At 31.2% G+C, this 18873-nt stretch overlaps 2 protein-coding genes across 2 annotated transcripts; both read right to left on the minus strand.

Moving 5' to 3' along the window:
- Window positions 1–6642: 6642 nt before the first annotated feature.
- Window positions 6643–8997, minus strand: LOC102605667 (GDSL esterase/lipase At1g29670-like). The gene is made up of 5 exons (XM_006355497.2): window positions 8666–8997; window positions 7839–7963; window positions 7499–7744; window positions 7149–7404; window positions 6643–7055 (listed from the first exon to the last, which is right to left on the minus strand). The coding sequence occupies exons 1-5, from the start codon at window positions 8913–8915 to the stop codon at window positions 6832–6834; spliced, it is 1101 nt and encodes a 366-aa protein (XP_006355559.1). The 5' UTR covers window positions 8916–8997; the 3' UTR covers window positions 6643–6831.
- A 5426-nt stretch (window positions 8998–14423) lies between these two features.
- LOC102606338 (GDSL esterase/lipase At5g45670-like) lies at window positions 14424–16599 on the minus strand. Its single transcript, XM_006355499.2, has 5 exons — window positions 16249–16599; window positions 15686–15810; window positions 15270–15515; window positions 14883–15138; window positions 14424–14759 (listed from the first exon to the last, which is right to left on the minus strand). The coding sequence occupies exons 1-5, from the start codon at window positions 16502–16504 to the stop codon at window positions 14536–14538; spliced, it is 1107 nt and encodes a 368-aa protein (XP_006355561.1). The 5' UTR covers window positions 16505–16599; the 3' UTR covers window positions 14424–14535.
- Window positions 16600–18873: the final 2274 nt, after the last annotated feature.

The following is an 18873-nucleotide window of genomic DNA, read 5'->3' on the forward strand; positions in this document are numbered from 1 at the left end:
ATTCTAGCCACCACACAGTTACACCCATTGAGCCGACTCTTCAAGTTTCAAGAAAACTATCAATCTCTCTCTAGTCCTAAGAGAACGTCATATCTCTCAGATTATCATTCTAGCCACCACGTAATCACCCTATCAAGTTGACTTTTCAAATTTCAAGCCTAAGAAGTGGATCCTTCTAAACCCATACAAAAACAGCCTCGAGTATAATCAAACGTAGTCACATTATAGTCCATCACCACTAAACAAAAAATAAGTTGTGTCATCTCTCACATATATGATTCAGCCACCACACAATTACACCATCAAGTCGACTCTTCAAGTTTCAAACCCATTGAGCCGACTCTTCAAGTTTCAAGAAAACTATCTATCTATCTCTAGAATCCTAAGAGTACATCATATCTCTCACATTCTCATTCTAGGCACCACACTATCAAGCTGACTCTTTAAGTTTCAAGCCTAAGAAGTGGATCCTTCTAACACCATACAAAAACAGCCTCTAGTATAATCAAACATAGTCACATTACAGTCCATCATCACTAAACACAAAATAAGTTGTGTCACTTGTCATTCTAGCCACCACACAGTTACACCCATTGAGCCGACTCTTCAAGTTTCAAGAAAACTATCTATCTATCTCTAGAATCCTAAGAGTACATCATATCTCTCACATTCTCATTCTAGGCACCACACTATCAAGCTGACTCTTTAAGTTTCAAGCCTAAGAAGTGGATCCTTCTAAGCTCATAGCCCAATACAAAAACATCCTCTAGTAAAATCAAACATAGTCACATTACAGTCCATCACCACTAAACACAAAATAAGTTAAGTCATCTCTCACATTTATCATTCTAGCCAGCACACAGTTACACCCATCAAGCCGACTATTCCTGTTTCAAGAAAACTCTAAATCTCTCTCTAGAATCCTAGGAGTACGTCATATCTCTCACATTCTCATTCTAGGTACCGCACAATTACACCATCAAGTCGACTCTTCAAGTTTCAAAAAAACTATCAATCTCTCTCTAGAGTTCTAATAGTACGTCATATCTCTCACATTATCATTCTAGCCACCGCATAATCACCCTATCAAGCTAACTCTTCAAGTTTCAAGCCTAAGAAGTGGATCCTTCTAAACCCATACAAAAACAGCCTCGAGTATAATCAAACGTAGTCACATTATAGTCCATCACCACTAAACAAAAAATAAGTTGTGTCATCTCTCACATATATGATTCAGCCACCACACAATTACACCATCAAGTCGACTCTTCAAGTTTCAAAAAAACTATCAATCTCTCTCTAGAGTTCTAATAGTACGTCATATCTCTCACATTATCATTCTAGCCACCGCATAATCACCCTATCAAGCTAACTCTTCAAGTTTCAAGCCTAAGAAGTGGATCCTTCTAAACCCATACAAAAACAGCCTCGAGTATAATCAAACGTAGTCACATTATAGTCCATCACCACTAAACAAAAAATAAGTTGTGTCATCTCTCACATATATGATTCAGCCACCACACAATTACACCATCAAGTCGACTCTTCAAGTTTCAAAAAAACTATCAATCTCTCTCTAGAGTTCTAATAGTACGTCATATCTCTCACATTATCATTCTAGCCACCGCATAATCACCCTATCAAGCTAACTCTTCAAGTTTCAAGCCTAAGAAGTGGATCCTTCTAAGCTCATAGCCCAATACAAAAACATCCTCTAATAAAATCAAACATAGTAACATTACAGTCCATCACCACTAACATCTCTCACATTTATCATTCTAGCCAGCACACAGTTACACCCATCAAGCCAACTATTCCTGTTTCAAGAAAACTCTAAATCTTTGTCAAAAAAATTCTAGGAGTACGTCATATCTCTCACATTATCATTCTAGCCACCGCACAATCACACTATCAAGCTGACTCTTCAAGTTTTAAGCCTAAGAAATGGATGTTCTAAGCCCACACAAAAACAACCTCTAGTTCTAGTAAAATCAAACTTAGCCACATTACAGTCCATCACCACTACACACAAAATAAATTGCGTCATCTCTCACATTTATAATTCTAGCCACCACACAGTTACACCCATCAAGCCGACTCATCAAGTTTCAAGAAAACTATCAATCTCTCTCTAGAATCCTAAGAGTACGTCATATCTCTCGCATTCTCATTCTAGCCACCGCACAATCACACTATCAAACTGATACTTGAAGTTTCAAGCCTAAGAAATGGATCCTTCTAAACCCATATAAAAACAACCTCTAGTAAAATCAAACATAGTCTTATTACAGTCAATCACCACTAAACACAAAATAAGTTGCGTCATCTCTCACATTTATCATTCTAGCCACCACATAGTTACACCCATCTAGCCGACTCTTCAAGTTTCAAGGAAACTATCAATCTCTCTCTAGAATCCTAAGAGTACGTCATATCTCTCACATTATCATTCTAGCCACCGCATAATCACCCTATCAAGCTGAATCTTCAAGTTTCAAGCCTAAGAAGTGGATCCTTCTAACACCATACAAAAACAACCCTCTTCAAGTTTCAAAACTAAGAAATAGATGTTCTAAGCCCACACAAAAACAGCCTATAGTAAAATCAAACATAGTCACATTACAGTCCATCACCACTAAACACAAATAAATTGCGTCATCTCACACATTTATCATTCTAGCCACCACACAGTTACACCCTTCTAGCCGACTCTTCAAGTTTCAAGAAAACTACAGATCTCTCTCAAGAATCCTAAGAGTACGTCATATCTCTCGCATTCTCATTCTAGCCACTGCACAATCACACTATCAAGTTGACTCTTCAAGTTTCAAGCCTAAGAAATGGATCCTTCTATGCCCATTCAAAAACAGCCTCTAGTAAAATCAAACATAGTCACATTACAGTCCATCACCACTAAACACAAAATAAGTTGCATCATCTCTCACATTTATCATTCTAGCCACCACACAGTTACACCCATCAAGCCGACTCTTCAAGTTTCAAGAAAACTATCAAACTCTCTCTAGAATCCTAAGAGTACGCCTTCGATTATACTACCCTAGTAGAGATTAATAAAAATATGAAGCTGAATCTTTAGTTTAGAAACTAACCTGTTTATAAGAGATCGCTCAACCGGCACCGGCACCGGCATCGGCTCCGGCGCCGGTGGGACTGGTGGCGGTATCAACCGCCCCTGGGATTCGAGCCAAAACCTGGACAGTTTCGGCTCGATTTTGATTCTGCGCGACGTCGTACGCCTTCTATTATGAATCGTGCGCCTAAGAATCATCCTTCGGAATCTATTGCAGGCGTCTTCACTAAAAAACTCTTCCTGAACAGGATGTATTATTCTCTTTTTCTTGAACCACGAAATCGCCATTGTTAAGAAAAATGAGGAAGCGGCCTAGAATAAAGAATGGCTTTCAGGCAAAACCGAACGATGAAGTCGCCGGCAAACTAAGGAAACATACCGACATAAAAAAAGTTTTGAATTAGGAAACTTAAGTCAATTAATTTCTTTTTAAAAAATTTAAAATTTTAATGACTTATTTTAGAAATATTTTTTTAAATGACTTATTAAAAAAGTGCTTTTGGAAAAAAAATTCTTTGTGTTTGGCTAGAGAAAATGACATAAATGGTCCCTAAACTATTACGGTAGATCTAAAATAGTCCCTAAACTATACACTTAACGGAAATAGTCCTTTAACTATCTACAATCTTGTCAAGTTTGGTCTGTATCTACTTTTTATACACACCGTTAACGAACGTCGTAATTCAACTACTCTCTCTTGATTTTCTTTTTTAATGATTTTTTGTTCATTGACGTTGCTATAGTAAAGAAAACCTTGTCAAGTTTGGTGTTGTTTTTGTGCGGTTTGGGATAGCTTGTTGATGTTTTTTGGTGCAGTTTTTGTGTAGTTTGACGCAACATCTGTGCTATTTTTTGTGCAGTTTAGTGCTGATTTTTGGTGCTCGAGTGCTGCTGTCTATGCAGCAGTTTGGTGCAAATTTTAGGTAGTCTGATGCAGTAGTGTGGTATTTAGGTTTGATGTTGTTGTCTAATGTTGTGTTATGAACAATTTGATGCTGATTTTTTGGTGTTTTAGTGCTGCAATTTGATTTTACTTGAATAAAATAACGACCACCACACAATTATAGTAAGACAGTGGAGTTTAAGAATTGGACAAAATAAAGTAAAGAAATAGTGAGGTAATAAGAGATATAAAAATCAGGAGATAGAGATTGAATTAAAATGTAAGTTAATGGTGTTTGGTAAAAACTTTTTTTTATTTTTATAAAAAGTAGATATAGATCAAACTTGACAAGACTGTAGATAATTAAAGAACTGTATTCGTTAACTGTATAGTTAAGTGACCATTTTAGATCTAGTTTAGGGACCATTTATGTCATTTTCTCTGTTTGGCTAATTCATTTGAAAAAACTGTTTTGATAAACAAATTATGTTTAACTATATTTTTAAAAAAGTACCTTTGAGAATTAAATTAAAAAGAAACTATAATTATCAAAAAGAAACTATTTAAATATCTATTACAAAATTTATAATTATAATTTTATTTTAATTAAATTAAAATGTACATACTCAAACATGGAATTACTCATGCAATACAAAAATTACTTACCTCCTAACCAACTACCATACGAACTATCTAAGAGTTTTTCACCCAATAAGTATATGAGTTAACTTTTCTAAAAATTATACCCGACTTTGTAAATTAATGATCTTGAATTTTTGACCACCAACTAATGGAGAAACCTTGAAAGTCAAAAATCAAAATATGTTATACCTAAAACCTTGCTCATGAGGCAAAACGAGGTTGAAAATTCAAAACCATCCGCCTCCAAACTATTCTCGTAAATCACCCAAAAAATTTATCCGTTTTCTTCCTCTTTGCCTTATGTAACTAGAATATTCTTTAAAGGTCAATCAAAATATAATCCAATCTATTCAAATTCAATAAAATATAATCTAATTTATTCAAATTCAATAAAATATAACCACTAGATTTGATTTCTTATTGTAAAGCATACATCGTACTCAAATATTACATTAACCACTATCTTTGTAACACGTTGAAATCTACTGATCATCATAGTACAAATTGTTGGCCCTCACCAAGTGACGAATATCCATTAGATAAGAATCAGACGGTAGAATAGCTCCGTAAGCTCTATTTCTAGGAAAATATTTAGTATGGTAGAGGCGCAACAAACAACAGTTGCGTGAGGCTCCACTTATTCCTTGACACTTGAATATAGTGGGCTCATTCTTTGACTTTAAATCTCCAAACATTTAGGAAAAAAGAGAAACTATGATTTAAAATTGACATGACCCAATAAAATTATACTAAATAATATAAAGTTAGTGAATTATGAGGTCCACTATTCTTTAAGCTCATCGTATCCAAAAATAAAAATCTGGACATCATTCTTCTTCAACTTCGCACATTTTTCTTCTTTTTTTTCTCTAAATTGAAAATTTTATCAAAATTATATCTCTCAATATTAGGAATTGGCAAAAAGAAAATTTGTTGAAATAATTTTGTCAGAAAATTCTAATCTCCAAGTACAAATATAATTAAATTTATATATATTCAAAATGATTTTGTAAAAAGTATTCGAAATGATGTTCATGTTTGAATGTACTTTAATACAATTTCAAAAGTGAAAATTGAGTTAAAAATAGATTATTTTTAAAAAGTAAATAATTTTTTATGTTTAAATGGATCCTAAAAGTAGAAGTTAAAAAGAAATGAATTAGGAGATGAAAATTTTAAAATACGATAAATGAAAAATAGTTTAATCCTATGATACGAATACGCATTATATTCGTATTTAAATTTAACTATTAATATCTTAGGTAATTATTTAACCATAAAAAATATTTTTATTTATATTATAAAATTGAAGGAGTAATTGAATTGGTTTTCAAATAATTTTTTTCAAAAAAAAAAACTGATAAGAAAAAAAAAAAAAAAAAGAAGACCGTGAAAGAGAAACAAAAGGCAAAGAAATAAAAATCAAAATTGGGTCCCATAAATCAGAATATAATTGCAATAAAAATACCCTCACACAACTAATACAAGTTGTACCTCTTCCATAGTAAAATTTTTCAAAAACCTAACCTAATTCTGCCTTTTGCTATAATATTTAATATTAATAATTAATATATATTATAATATAATATATTAATACAGAAAACCGAACCGAAATATCGAAAATACAAAAATATATATTGAAAACTGAAATATCGAAATCGAAATACCAAAAAAATTTGGTTCTGTTCGATTTGGTATTTCGATTTTTCGGTATTTATGTCCAGCCCCTATTTCCAAACTAAAAGAAGTAGTAAGCATAGACTTGACATATCCAACTATCTATTTTATCCTTAATACTAAATATTGTTTATTTTTTCATACATTTTCCAAAATATTATGTTTATTATTGTAAAATTACCATTTTATTGATTACTTTTAATTGCATTTATCATTACAAGATTGATTAAAGATTACTTTTTCTTGCTAATGTCTCATTAGAATAATCCATGCATAACAATTGTTACTTGTCAAACTTATGTAATTTGCGTTTATAGATTAATTAAACTCTAGCAATTTCAACACAAGGTCTCATAACAAAATTCTTCATTAAAAAGTGGAGGACTGGAAATACAACATTTTATGATTAAAACAAAACAAAAAAGCACTAAGAATATATTAAACGCTTATGATTACATCTTATAGTGTAATTAAAGATGTCAAATCCAAAATAATTAATATTTGTAACGAAGGTAGATATATAATATTTGATAATTAATCAAGCTTGAGCTAGGCGACTAATATCATAAGGATATGCATCAGATGACTTTTGAGCTCTATATTGTCTCCTCCCAACAACTATATTTGCAGCTTCAGTTGGATGAAATGCATCCCAAAATAGATATTCACCTCTATTTCTGCATGGTGTTTGGAAAGGAAGACACGTAATTTGTCCGTTGTTCCTCCCTACCCCACAACATCCAGCATTCGTCACTCTAAATCCTGGAATTAATTAGTAGACTCGAATAATTAGAAAAATCATATGGAAACAATGATTGATTTAAGGAGAAAATTAGAAGTGAAAAGATTAATTACCAAAAGCAGCAGGATTGTCAATTAAATCTTGGAAAATGCCATAAGCATCAAGGTAGATGAATTTTGCATCAGGTGTATTTCCATTCAAGTTATCAACAAGTGCTTTGAGTTTATTGTTGAATAATTGATTTGCTACATTGATTCTTTGTACACAAGTTCTCCCATCTGGGCTGTTTTGGGCCAATGCATTTGGGCTGCACCCTATCTGGCCCACTCCAATCAAAGCAAACTTTCTTGCTCCATTACTGTATAAAATCTATCACCACAAAACATATAATTATTAAAATGATTGTTTTTTAAAGAGCGAGTAGACAAGTAAAAGTGAACAGAGCGCGGGGCATATAGCTTACCTTTAGTTGTTGAGTATATTGTTGAATAAGAACAGTAGCATATTGATCAGGAGTGAATTGTCTGCTAGTGGGATAAGTAAGAGGCATGAAATAATTATTGAGATAGTCATTGCTGCCAAGTCCAACTGAGTAAATGCACTTTTTAAGATAATCAGCTGTTGCATTTTCATTTCCTAATATTTGCACCACTTGTTGCACTGTGTTCCTGTAATTATTCACTTGTCCAGAAAAACTGATCCTTCCTCCCTATAAAAAAATCATTAAAAAATAACAAATTTTAATTAAACCAAAAAAATTGAAAAATATAAATAATTAAGTAGAATAAAAATGAATGAAGTACCAATTGTCTGCCAGTTTCATCTCTAATTCCAGCAGCTGCAGAAGCATAATTGACACCTCTGAGAACATCTCTGCCCCTAGCAGATGCATAGGGTGGAATATTACCATTGAACCCCAGTTGTTCCGCTGTAAATTATAGTAACATAATTAATCTCAACTTCTTCTAGCAGATAACACGGGTTGCTCAGATAATAAGCACCCTTCACCTCCAACTCTAATTTTTATCAATACGATCACCTTTGATATTAGGGATAAAGGTGCTTGGTGAATTCAAACATATATATGAAATGTCTAATATTGACCTATACTTAGAATATGATTTTGTTATATCATAAAAGGAGCAAGAGATATTAGTTTTTTTTATTACAAGTTTAAGAAAATAGATATGATTTGAATTTAATCTTTATGATATAGTACTAAGTAACATACTTGCATACACATTTGGATCCTAAACATAAATTTGTAACAAGTTTTTCTTGTTTAAATTAGTCCTACTATATATATTCAATTACTTCGTACCAAATCAAAACTAGATATTTCATATCGTAAAGTAACAAATTCACCATATAGGTACAAATCAAAACTAGATATTTCATATCGTAAAGTAACAAATTCACCATATAGGTACAAATCAAAACTAGATATTTCATATCGTAAAGTAACAACTTCACCATATAGGTACTAATAGGTGCACGTGCAATCAATCACCGTCACGAAATCAAACTAGTAAAAGTTTCAATGATTTTTTTTTTTTAAAAAAAGGTTTGTTCACTATCTTAAAATTCTGAATCTGCCCTTACAAACGAAAGAAAGGAGATCATATCTTACCAATGACATCAACAGTAGTTTTTCCATTAGAGAATCTCCCAGTTGGACCACCAGGAAAATCAATACCATAAGGCAAGTAATTTGCCCTAGCCAAAGACTGAATATTGTTGTTATTCCCATTATCCACCAAAGAATCACCAAATATGAAATAACAAGGCACTTGTTGTGCATTTGCCCCATAATAATAATCTCCCAAGCATATAAACCCTAAAACCACCACCAATATACATCTCCTCATCTCACTACCCATTTTGAGACCTTAGCTTTAGAAGTAGCTAGGCTAAGTAGTAAGTAGTTAGTTAAAGTAATGAGTTGTGTGATGAAAAGAATTGGAAAAATTAATGACTATATATAGATGTTGAAAGTCAAATATAGAGAGACAATAAGAAAAAAAAAAACTAGAGATATATTTAATTTTGTCTAAATAAATTTATGTAACTTTTACAGATGAGAAGTTAGTTAGATAGCATTAAATTTACGCGGAGCTGGTAGATTTTCCCACTACGTGTATTATGACTTTCTAAATTATCACTCTCTTTGAATGGAGCTAATTAAGGAGTCTGTTTCTAATTACTTGTCCATTTTTTAATTGTCATATCTATTAAGAAAATAATGATTGACATAGTGATTTACCATTTTACCCGTATTAATTACGAAGTAGATGAATTAAAAACTTAAGATTTTCAAAAAGTTCAACACTTTTCAAATTAATTAATTGAGGGTATAACATGAATTTTTTTTTTGTCCTTTCTTGATTTGTCAAAATGGACAAGTAATTAGAGCCAACTAAAAAAGTAAAAGTGGACAAGTAATTAGGAACAGAAGGAGTACTTAATTACCTCATATGAACTAATTAAAGTTCATGTGTGTTAATGCATATATATCTAACAAAGTATACTTAATTAGTGAAGGGTACTAATTAAAAGCGAAAAATATCATCATCTCGATTGATCTTTGTACATTAATGATATAGGGACCATGTCAATATTATTCATTAACAGCTATACATTAAAATGATTAATGGTGTACTGAGCATGTAGTGCTTTTTTTTTCCATTTCTTAATAAAGTTATTCTGAATCTTGCTTCAGTTGATTAGGTGCATTGTTTTCCTGATCAATAGCTGGGATCTAGTTGATAAATTAAGTTCAAATATAGCTACTCTTCCGTCCCATGTTAGTTGTTCACTTTTCTGTTTACACGTTCATCAAAAAATCATAAATAAGGATAGTTTTACTAATTTATTATTTAAGAAACTCAAACTTGTTTACACTTTCACCTTAAGAAATCATAAATAAAGACAGTTTTACTTAATTTATTCTTTTATAAACTTTACAAATTTATTTACAATTTCAAAAAAAGAATTAATTGTAAGGGTAAAATGATTTTTTTTTAAAGTAGTTCTATTTTTATTTTGTAATTAACAATAAAATTGAGATAATTATTTATAATAAGGTAGACAATGAATGGAGAGAGTAGTAAGAGCAAACAAAATTCTAGCCAGGGGGAAACTATAAACAGTTTTAGATACCTTTACTCTTCTTCTTTTTTTGAAGGAGGGTAGGGGTGGGGAACATGCGTAGCAAAAAATAGAACCTTACACATTTAGAGCGTAGAGACGTAGTAGATCGTTATATATCATATATATAAGTTCATTCTCTCTTTTTTATAATCGTGATGTTCAGTCAATATTTATATACAATTCAATTAATTTTACAGATTCTCTATCCATACATGTATGAGGTAACGTAACTCTGTTTATCAAGCGTGATCGCTGAAATTAGGTAAATTACCTATTTGAGTGCACATGCATAAATTCAATGTTACTCTATTTTCTCTTCATATTCACTCCTGATCAAAGAAATTGGTCGACACTCGACATGCATAAAGTCAATACATCACAACCTCCCAACTACTGAGTAATTAAGTTCATAAAATGATTTTGCACATTAAAGCCTAAAGTGCATATATATTACAAAGTCTCAATCATGGGTTGTCAATGATTCATGAGCAAACCATGAATTGATCAAAGTCTACTATATCACTTGCCTCTCAAACCTTTGGTTTGACTTTGTTTGCACTTTAATTTTCCCCACAAGAAAATGAAGCAACAGTAAAGAGGAATGGCCCAGAAGATATATAGGATCATCGTAGAAAAAAAAGTCCCAATCAGTACTCATGCATTAAGCTAGCTAGCTAGAATATAGACATGCCATTAATGCAAATTTTTGGGAAGACTTAGTCATAAGGTGTACAAATTAAATCTATGAATTAAACATATATTGGGTAAGGAGAATGGCCGACTTTATTGTATTTATGAGTTATGACGGAAGGAATATTGAATAGTGGATACGCTTGCTAGTCACATGGATTTGAAAAGGAAAGTAGCTAGGATACATAAAGTTATGGGATCAATATATATATATATATATATATATATATATATCCTTGAGCAGTTGGCCATTTTGAATTTGGCTTCACAATTTATTTTCTAATTTTTTTTTAAAATAATAATAATTAGGGATGGGTTATTTTTAAGAAAAAATAGTAGAAAGCCCAACCAAACAGAAGGGATCATAATTCAATTGGAACTTTAGTAGAAAGATCAAGGTCCTTAATTAATAGTCAAATTAAGTGCCAATCAGTTTAGTTCTTAATTAGTCAAGTAGAGGTGTTAAGACCTTTCTATAAACTCAAACCAATATATTTTGTACTCTGTTCTGCTTTTTTTGAATATGATTTTTTACTAATATAAGAGTTATCTCAAACTTTAATCATCTAGTCATATTACCAAAACAAAAGATCATCTAGTCATGACACGTACATATCTTAATCTTAGCTATACAAATTTTCTCAATGTCACAACGGCTAAAATTATAAAATAAGAATGAAAAGTTATATATATTTGGAAGTGCTGAAAAAGTTTAATTCCTTTATATTTTTGGCATATATGACTGATCAGAAACCACAACATAATCTCTTAGGGATCGTTCGATAGTGTTTTTTATATATATATATAAATAAAGAGAGAGACACACACTTAATTAGAGGGATAATAATTTTGTGTATTATTAGTATTTTGTTTGGTATACAAGTTTGAAGTCAAAAGGGCGACAAAAATTTTCAAAATTTTTAAAAGGGCAACAAAATTATTTATCAAACCAAAAAGACAATAAAATTAGACGTCGTTCAATTCCATTTAAATCAGGGTATCCACCGCAAGGCACGGATACCCATGCGACTTGTAAGGCGCAACAACCTTTAGCCTTCTAAGGATCAGCCGCCATGCGCCTTACAAGACGCACGAGTATCTGCGTTTTGCATCTTTTTTTATAAGAAAAATTGGTTTTGTGAATTGAGTTGCTAGGTATGTTGATGACTTACTATATTTATAAAGAACCAATATAATGTCTATTTTTAATATTGTTAACTAGAGTTCCAAACGAAATTATATTTAACGTAATTAAGATATTTGAAATTAAGGTTTTAGTTGCATGGTATCTTTCCATTTTCCATTTTTTGATTATAATCTTCCCTACATTGTTTAGTTAACTATAAAAATCTTATCATTATTTTTATAGAAAAAAATGTAGTACTTAGTATATTTGTAGAAGATAAGCTTCATACATTTGTGGTAGTATATTCCTAGAAAATTATAGAGTTGAGTAAACCACATTAAGAAAAGAGTTAACTTAAAGCAAAAAATTCTCACAACAACTTTTTTATATAATTTGATATATTGAGAACAACATATAAGGGACATGATAGAAAATATAAAAGACAACGTAACACTTCTAGAGATTATCGTCTGCCTTGATGCGGTTGTTATTGTTGTTGTTTATGTCTACCGCAGGTGGTGAGTACGTGTGGCCTTGTTGATAAATAATTTTGCAGGATAATCTCTAGAAGTGTTGTCTTTTATATTTTCTATGATGTCCCTTATATGTTGTACTCAATATATCAAATTATATAAAAAAAAATGTTGTGAGAATTTTTTGCTTTAAGTTAACTCTTTTCTTAATGTGGTTTACTTAACTCTACAATTTTCTAGAAATATACTACCACAAATGTATGAAGCTTATCTTCTACAATATACTACTATATTTTTTTCTATAAAAATAATGATAAGATTTTTATAGTTAACTAAACAATGTAGGGAAGATTATAATCAAAAAATGGAAAATGGAAAGAGACCATGCAACTAAAAGCCTAATTTCAATTTTCTTAATTACGTTAAATAATTTCGTTTGGAACCCTAGTTAACAATTTTAAAAAAAAATAAAAAAGGTATATATAAATGGTTCATGGTTTCATTGAACTGAACCAAAAGGTCTAAAACCATTAATTTGTGAAAAGAAATTAATTAATTAGTGGATTCAAAAGTGTGTTGTTTAAGTTTGATCAATTAAGAATTTGTCAAAGTCAACAATTGTTTTGTCAAATACAGTGTTTATATATAGTATATTGATCCACTGGATAAGAGGTCGCACAAAACGATATTAAAAATAGACATCATATTGGTTCTTTATAAATATAGTAAGTCATCAACATACCTAGCAACTCAATTCACAAAACCATTTTTCTTTTTTAAAAAAAGCTGCAAAACGCAGATACCCCTGCGCCTTACAAGGCGCATGGCGGCTGAGCCTTACAAGACTAAAGGTTGTTGCGCCTTACAAGTCGCATGGGTATCCGCGCCTTGCGGCGGATACCCTAATTTAAACGGAATTGAACGGTGTCTAAATTTGTTGTCCTTTTGGTTTGATAAAAAATTTGTTGCCCTTTTGGAATTTTCGAAAAATTTTGCTACCCTTTTAACTTCGGACTCCTTTTTCAATCTATATTATACTCTTTTTTTTTGTGTATTGAGGTGTGTATTATTAATACATGAATATTTATGATATTAATAATGCAGGAAATTTTATTACATGCATATTAGCATGGTTAGCTCCTAATGGTCACTCAAATCTTTTTAAATTCTAAATGAGATGGTAATTTTAGTGATTAGCTCTTATTAATTAGTTAAAGTACATTGGATCCACTGCTTCATTTATGTGATTTGTGATTATGTTACTTAATTAGTGTTACTGCAAACTAATTCCTCTTTGATATCACAAGAACATAAGCCAAAAGGAAGAGGTAATCAAAATACAGAGGGTAATTTAAATTGAAGCTCATAATTAACATACAAATGAAATACTATGATTTTTGTATTTAAAACTTAGAGACTGATGTCAACTAAGGAAAAAGATGAAAATTTAATTTTTCTTTTCAAATTCATTCACCTTTTTGAATTTTAATTTCTGCATTTCTATTTTAGGTTGGGTTGGATAGTTTTTTGAGTTGAATTTTTATTTATTAAATTAAAATATAAACAAGACTAAAGAAATTATTACCCTTGAAAGTTGTATTTATTAGGTCCCTTGAAGATGATGTTTGGCTTGGAGAGCCTATAGAGTGAAGGATCATATTTTGGGGGAAAGAGTTGACTCCATTTCTTTTGATATTGTGGGCTGATTCGGGTCGGATCAGATCGGAGCTTTTTAATTAATTTTGTATTTATTATGTTTAAAAAAATCAAAAAGTATTTTATCCATCGTAATTTGGATTTTTCAATAGGTGTGACTTTTGTGTCTAGTAGACTCAAAAAATTGTGATTTTTATGTTAGTAATATGAAATTTACGAATACAATTATTGATTGAAAAAAAAAAAAGAAGCAAAATTGTGGAACTCACATGTAGGAGAAGAAATAACATTTCTTAAATAATAAAATTAATCAGTATTAACTCATAATACATCATAGGACAATAATAGAAATTCCACAAAAATATATATTTCATATTAATCTGAATTTAGCTTCATCTCTTATCTTCACAGTTGAGCTAAACGCTGAATATCAAAAGGATAAGCATCTGATGACCTTTCAGCTCTGTATGACCTTCTACCAACAACTATATTTGCAGCTTCACCTGGATGAAATGCATCCCAAAATAAATATTCATCTCTATTTTGGCATGGATTTTGTAGTGGAAGACATGTTATTTGCCCGTTATTCCTTCCTACTCCACAACATCCAGCATTCGTCACTCTAAATCCTGAAAATTATTAAAAAGTCAACTATGTTAGCCAATCAATATTTCATCTGTTATAATTTATGTGATAGTACTATTTTTTAGTCTGTTTTTAAAAAAATGACGTGCGTGAGAAGGAATATTTACCAAATGCTGAGGGATTGTCAATTAAATCTTGGAAGATATCATAAGCATTAATGTAGATGAATTTTGCATCTGGTGTATTGCCATTGAATTCATCCACAATACCCTTTAGCCTATTGTTGAATAGCTTGTTTGCATTATTTATATTTTCTGCACAGGTTCTTCCATCAGGACTGTTTTGGGCTAGAGAATTTGGGCTACAACCAATTTGGCCCACTCCAATTAACACAAACTTCCTTGCTCCATAGTCATACAAACTCTGATGCAAAAGCCCAATTAGATCGATCTTTTACGATTTTATCTCTAATATTAAAACGCAGGTACTTTCTTTTAACATGTTGTGTTTATCGATTACTTTTAATCAGCTAATTTAAACGGATTCAAACTCACCTTTAATTGTTGAGTGTATTGTTGAATTAGAACATCAGCATATTGATCAGGATTGAATTGTCTGCTAGTGGAGTAATATTGGGGCATGAAATAATTATTGAGATAATCGTTGCTGCCCAGTCCAATTGAGTATATACACTTGCTCAGATAATTAGCAGCAGAATTTTCATCTCCAAGTATTTGCACCACTTGTTGCACTGTGTTCCTGTAATTATTTACCTGACCACCAAAGGTAATCCTTGCTCCCTATAAACATTTTGTAAACAAAAATTCAGCAATAATATATGAATATAACAAAAAAAAATCATTTAATCCCGTGTTCTTAGATGTGTCATATGGAGTACATTCTTTTTTAAGCAGACTAAAAAGGGAAGCAGGACAAACAAATTGAAGCGGAGGACACAGTAATTAATTACCAATTGTTGGCCAGTTTCTTCTCTAATTCCAGCAGCAGCAGATGCATAATTAACACCTTTGAGAATGTCTTCACCCCTTGCAGATGCATAGGGTGGAATATAATCATCGAACCCCAAAAGCTCAGCTGTAAATAAATTTAAACACAATCAATATTTATATTAAGTTTTGATCACCATTAATTATCACTTTATGTCGCTCCTTATTTTTAAAATGAAAAGATATATCGAATTATGCCTTTCTTTTTGGGGAAATACATATATAGTCCTTTTTAAGTTGTCATCAACGGCACTCAAGTAGTAATAAAATGTTATACACATCTTTGTGTCAATTCATGTGTCACGTTTTTCTTTTTTAAGTCCTCCCCCAAAAATGTCATTTTACTATAATTAGAAACTTTAATTTAAAATATTCCTCTTTTACATTTAATAAAATGATATATATGTACAGGAATGTCTAAGGTATGTGTTTTAGAGCACAATTTTTTTTAAAAAGTCTTTCTTAAATTTTATATCAAGTCAAACAGTGTCACATAAGTTGAAATCATATTAGAAGAGATACTTACCAATGACATCAACAGTAGTTTTGCCATTGGAAAACCTCCCAGTTGGACCATCAGGATAATCAATACCATAAGGCAAGTAATTAGCCCTAGCCAAAGACTGAATATTGTTGTTATTCCCATTATCCACTAATGAATCACCAAATATAAAATAACAAGGCACTTGTTGTGCATTTACATTTATCCCCAAATTCAATCCTAAAAGTACCACTACATACACCACTATCCATCTCTTTACTCCCCAAGCACCCATTATCATCGAACAAAAAGAAGCTAAGGGGGAAGAAAAAAAGTGTGTACTATACTAGTGGAAAATTGAGTAGCTTGGAGAAAAGCTTCAAAGAATTGTCTAATTATATAGTATACTTTGAGGTTACTAAGCTAGTGATTTTAGAGACTACAATAGTAGTGTGACGAAGACTTCAATTCATTAATGAGAAGTTAGTTGGATGCATTTATTTTCACGCGGCTGAGAAAATGTAAGCAGTGATAGATTCCATTTGTATTATTCATCCGTTCATTTTCACTTGTTCATTTTGAATTTCGGCATGTCTTATAAAAAATAATGATTGATATTCAGTATTTTATCGTAATTAATATTCAGTATTACATTTTGAAAATGGATCGGACTAGGGGGAGTCATGTTATACGTCTTGAAGAATGATTCGGGAAATGATAAATAATTAATGTTAAGAGTAAAATATGAAAAAATATGTTATTGTTTTTATATGTTAAAAGTGAGAAGTAAAAATGAAAATTTATTTTTAGAATAATGGACTAATAAAAATGGACGGAGGAAGGAGTACATGCAATGTCTCTCTGAAATTGATGTACATGTGCATGGGAATACTACTTTTAGTTTCTGAACAACAAAGAGAATCAGTTTTTTATCTTGGTAGAAATGAAATGTGAATTAATTATATTCCATGGGTAGCTCATAGCTGCTAAACAAATTATATTACTATATTCTCAATGATTGTAAAATATGGGTATGGACGTATCACAATTATTAATCCCATGCTGCCAGGCTAGCACTCTTTCAGCTCCCTATCGTTTCAATTTATGTGACATAGTTTGTCTAAATATTTACTCCGACATGATCATTTATCAAATTAGAAAGAAAATAATTATTATAAATCATCAATCAGTAGAGAATCCAAAATAATTGGATGGTTATATATTTGTTGACGCACAAAATACACATACAAATAGATATATACATCATGTCGTGCACACAAAAGTTATTAATTTAATTAACTATATTTGAGACCTCTTATTAAAATAGACTTTAGGTCGACTTTTTGCGTGCCTTATATGAGAGAACGAAAGTAAGTGAGTAGTAACTATTAATTCTTGTAAAAGATATATTGCTACACATTCAAATTCAAATTAGAGTAGAAGAGAAAGGTGTATGAAGCATGTTGCATTGAATTCTTGTTGAAAAAGTCTAAGTTAATGCTCAGAACGACTTGGTCACACAAACATGGAGGGGAGTGGAGAAATGAATTTGGGTGTTGGAATTTATTTATGGGAAGTTATGAAGATATAGATTAGGGACCCTAGCTACCCAGGGAATTTAATGCAGGTAATTTAGTCACATGGTTTTTGAAGATAATCAAATTAAAATGCCGACATATCTTATCAACTGTAATAGTATGTCCTTCTATTTATAAAAAAAATAATAAAAATGGTGTTTTTGAATATGAATTGGATTTTTATTTTTATTTTTAAAAAAATTACGAATTTTGAATTGGATATCAAATTTAGTAAATATACAAAAAAAAATTATGCATTATATTCAATCTACACATATCATACATGTCTAATGCTAGTAAGTCTAATTTTTGAAGGTCCAATATATTAGTATCCTATGATCCTAGTAATATGAAATTGCACATACGGTACGTAGCTGGGTAATCTCAATCCGTGTTAAGGGTTGAAAATTATACAGAGCAAACTATTAGGTGAATTGAGGTTGTTAATTGTTATGACATACATTTAAGGCTCAAAAGTCAAATTTGAACATCCCATTCAAAATGAGAACTTCAAAATCGAACATAAAAAATCCAATTCAATCCAAGTTTATTTAAAATTTATTTTCTTCAATTTTATATCCATAGCAAACTCTGGGATTGAATCATTAATCAAAATCCAAGTTTACTGTCGTGTTTGTTCTTCAGGACTAGGATCATAGAATGGGAAATGGAAGTCGGCTTATACATATTTTAGGATTAATCTACATACAAGTTCTATCAATGAACTATATATCACTTGTTAAATTAGATAATTACATTGCTTATTATAATTGCATTTCTGATCTCAAAGTCTGTGAAAAGGACCTCAATACTAAAATGTTTCTGATCTTTCTGGACCTGATCAACTGCTAAACTCATTCAATATGGCTCTCAGTTTCATGTATTTTAATTTTTGACTTCCTTTAAGATAGTGAGTAATTTTTATTATTTTTGTATGACAAGAGAAATCCATCGTTGCTATTCTTTGGGTGCACACGGGGTAAAACCCTCGCTCCTATAACAATAGTTCACAAACCATACAGGAGAAGCAACCCACACTAGACAAGCCCGATGCGACGAGTTCAACCTAGAAGACAAACCTTTTACTTTCGCT

Source organism: Solanum tuberosum, unplaced genomic scaffold (assembly GCF_000226075.1).
Source record: "Solanum tuberosum cultivar DM 1-3 516 R44 unplaced genomic scaffold, SolTub_3.0 scf00204, whole genome shotgun sequence".
Lineage (NCBI taxonomy): Eukaryota > Viridiplantae > Streptophyta > Magnoliopsida > Solanales > Solanaceae > Solanum > Solanum tuberosum.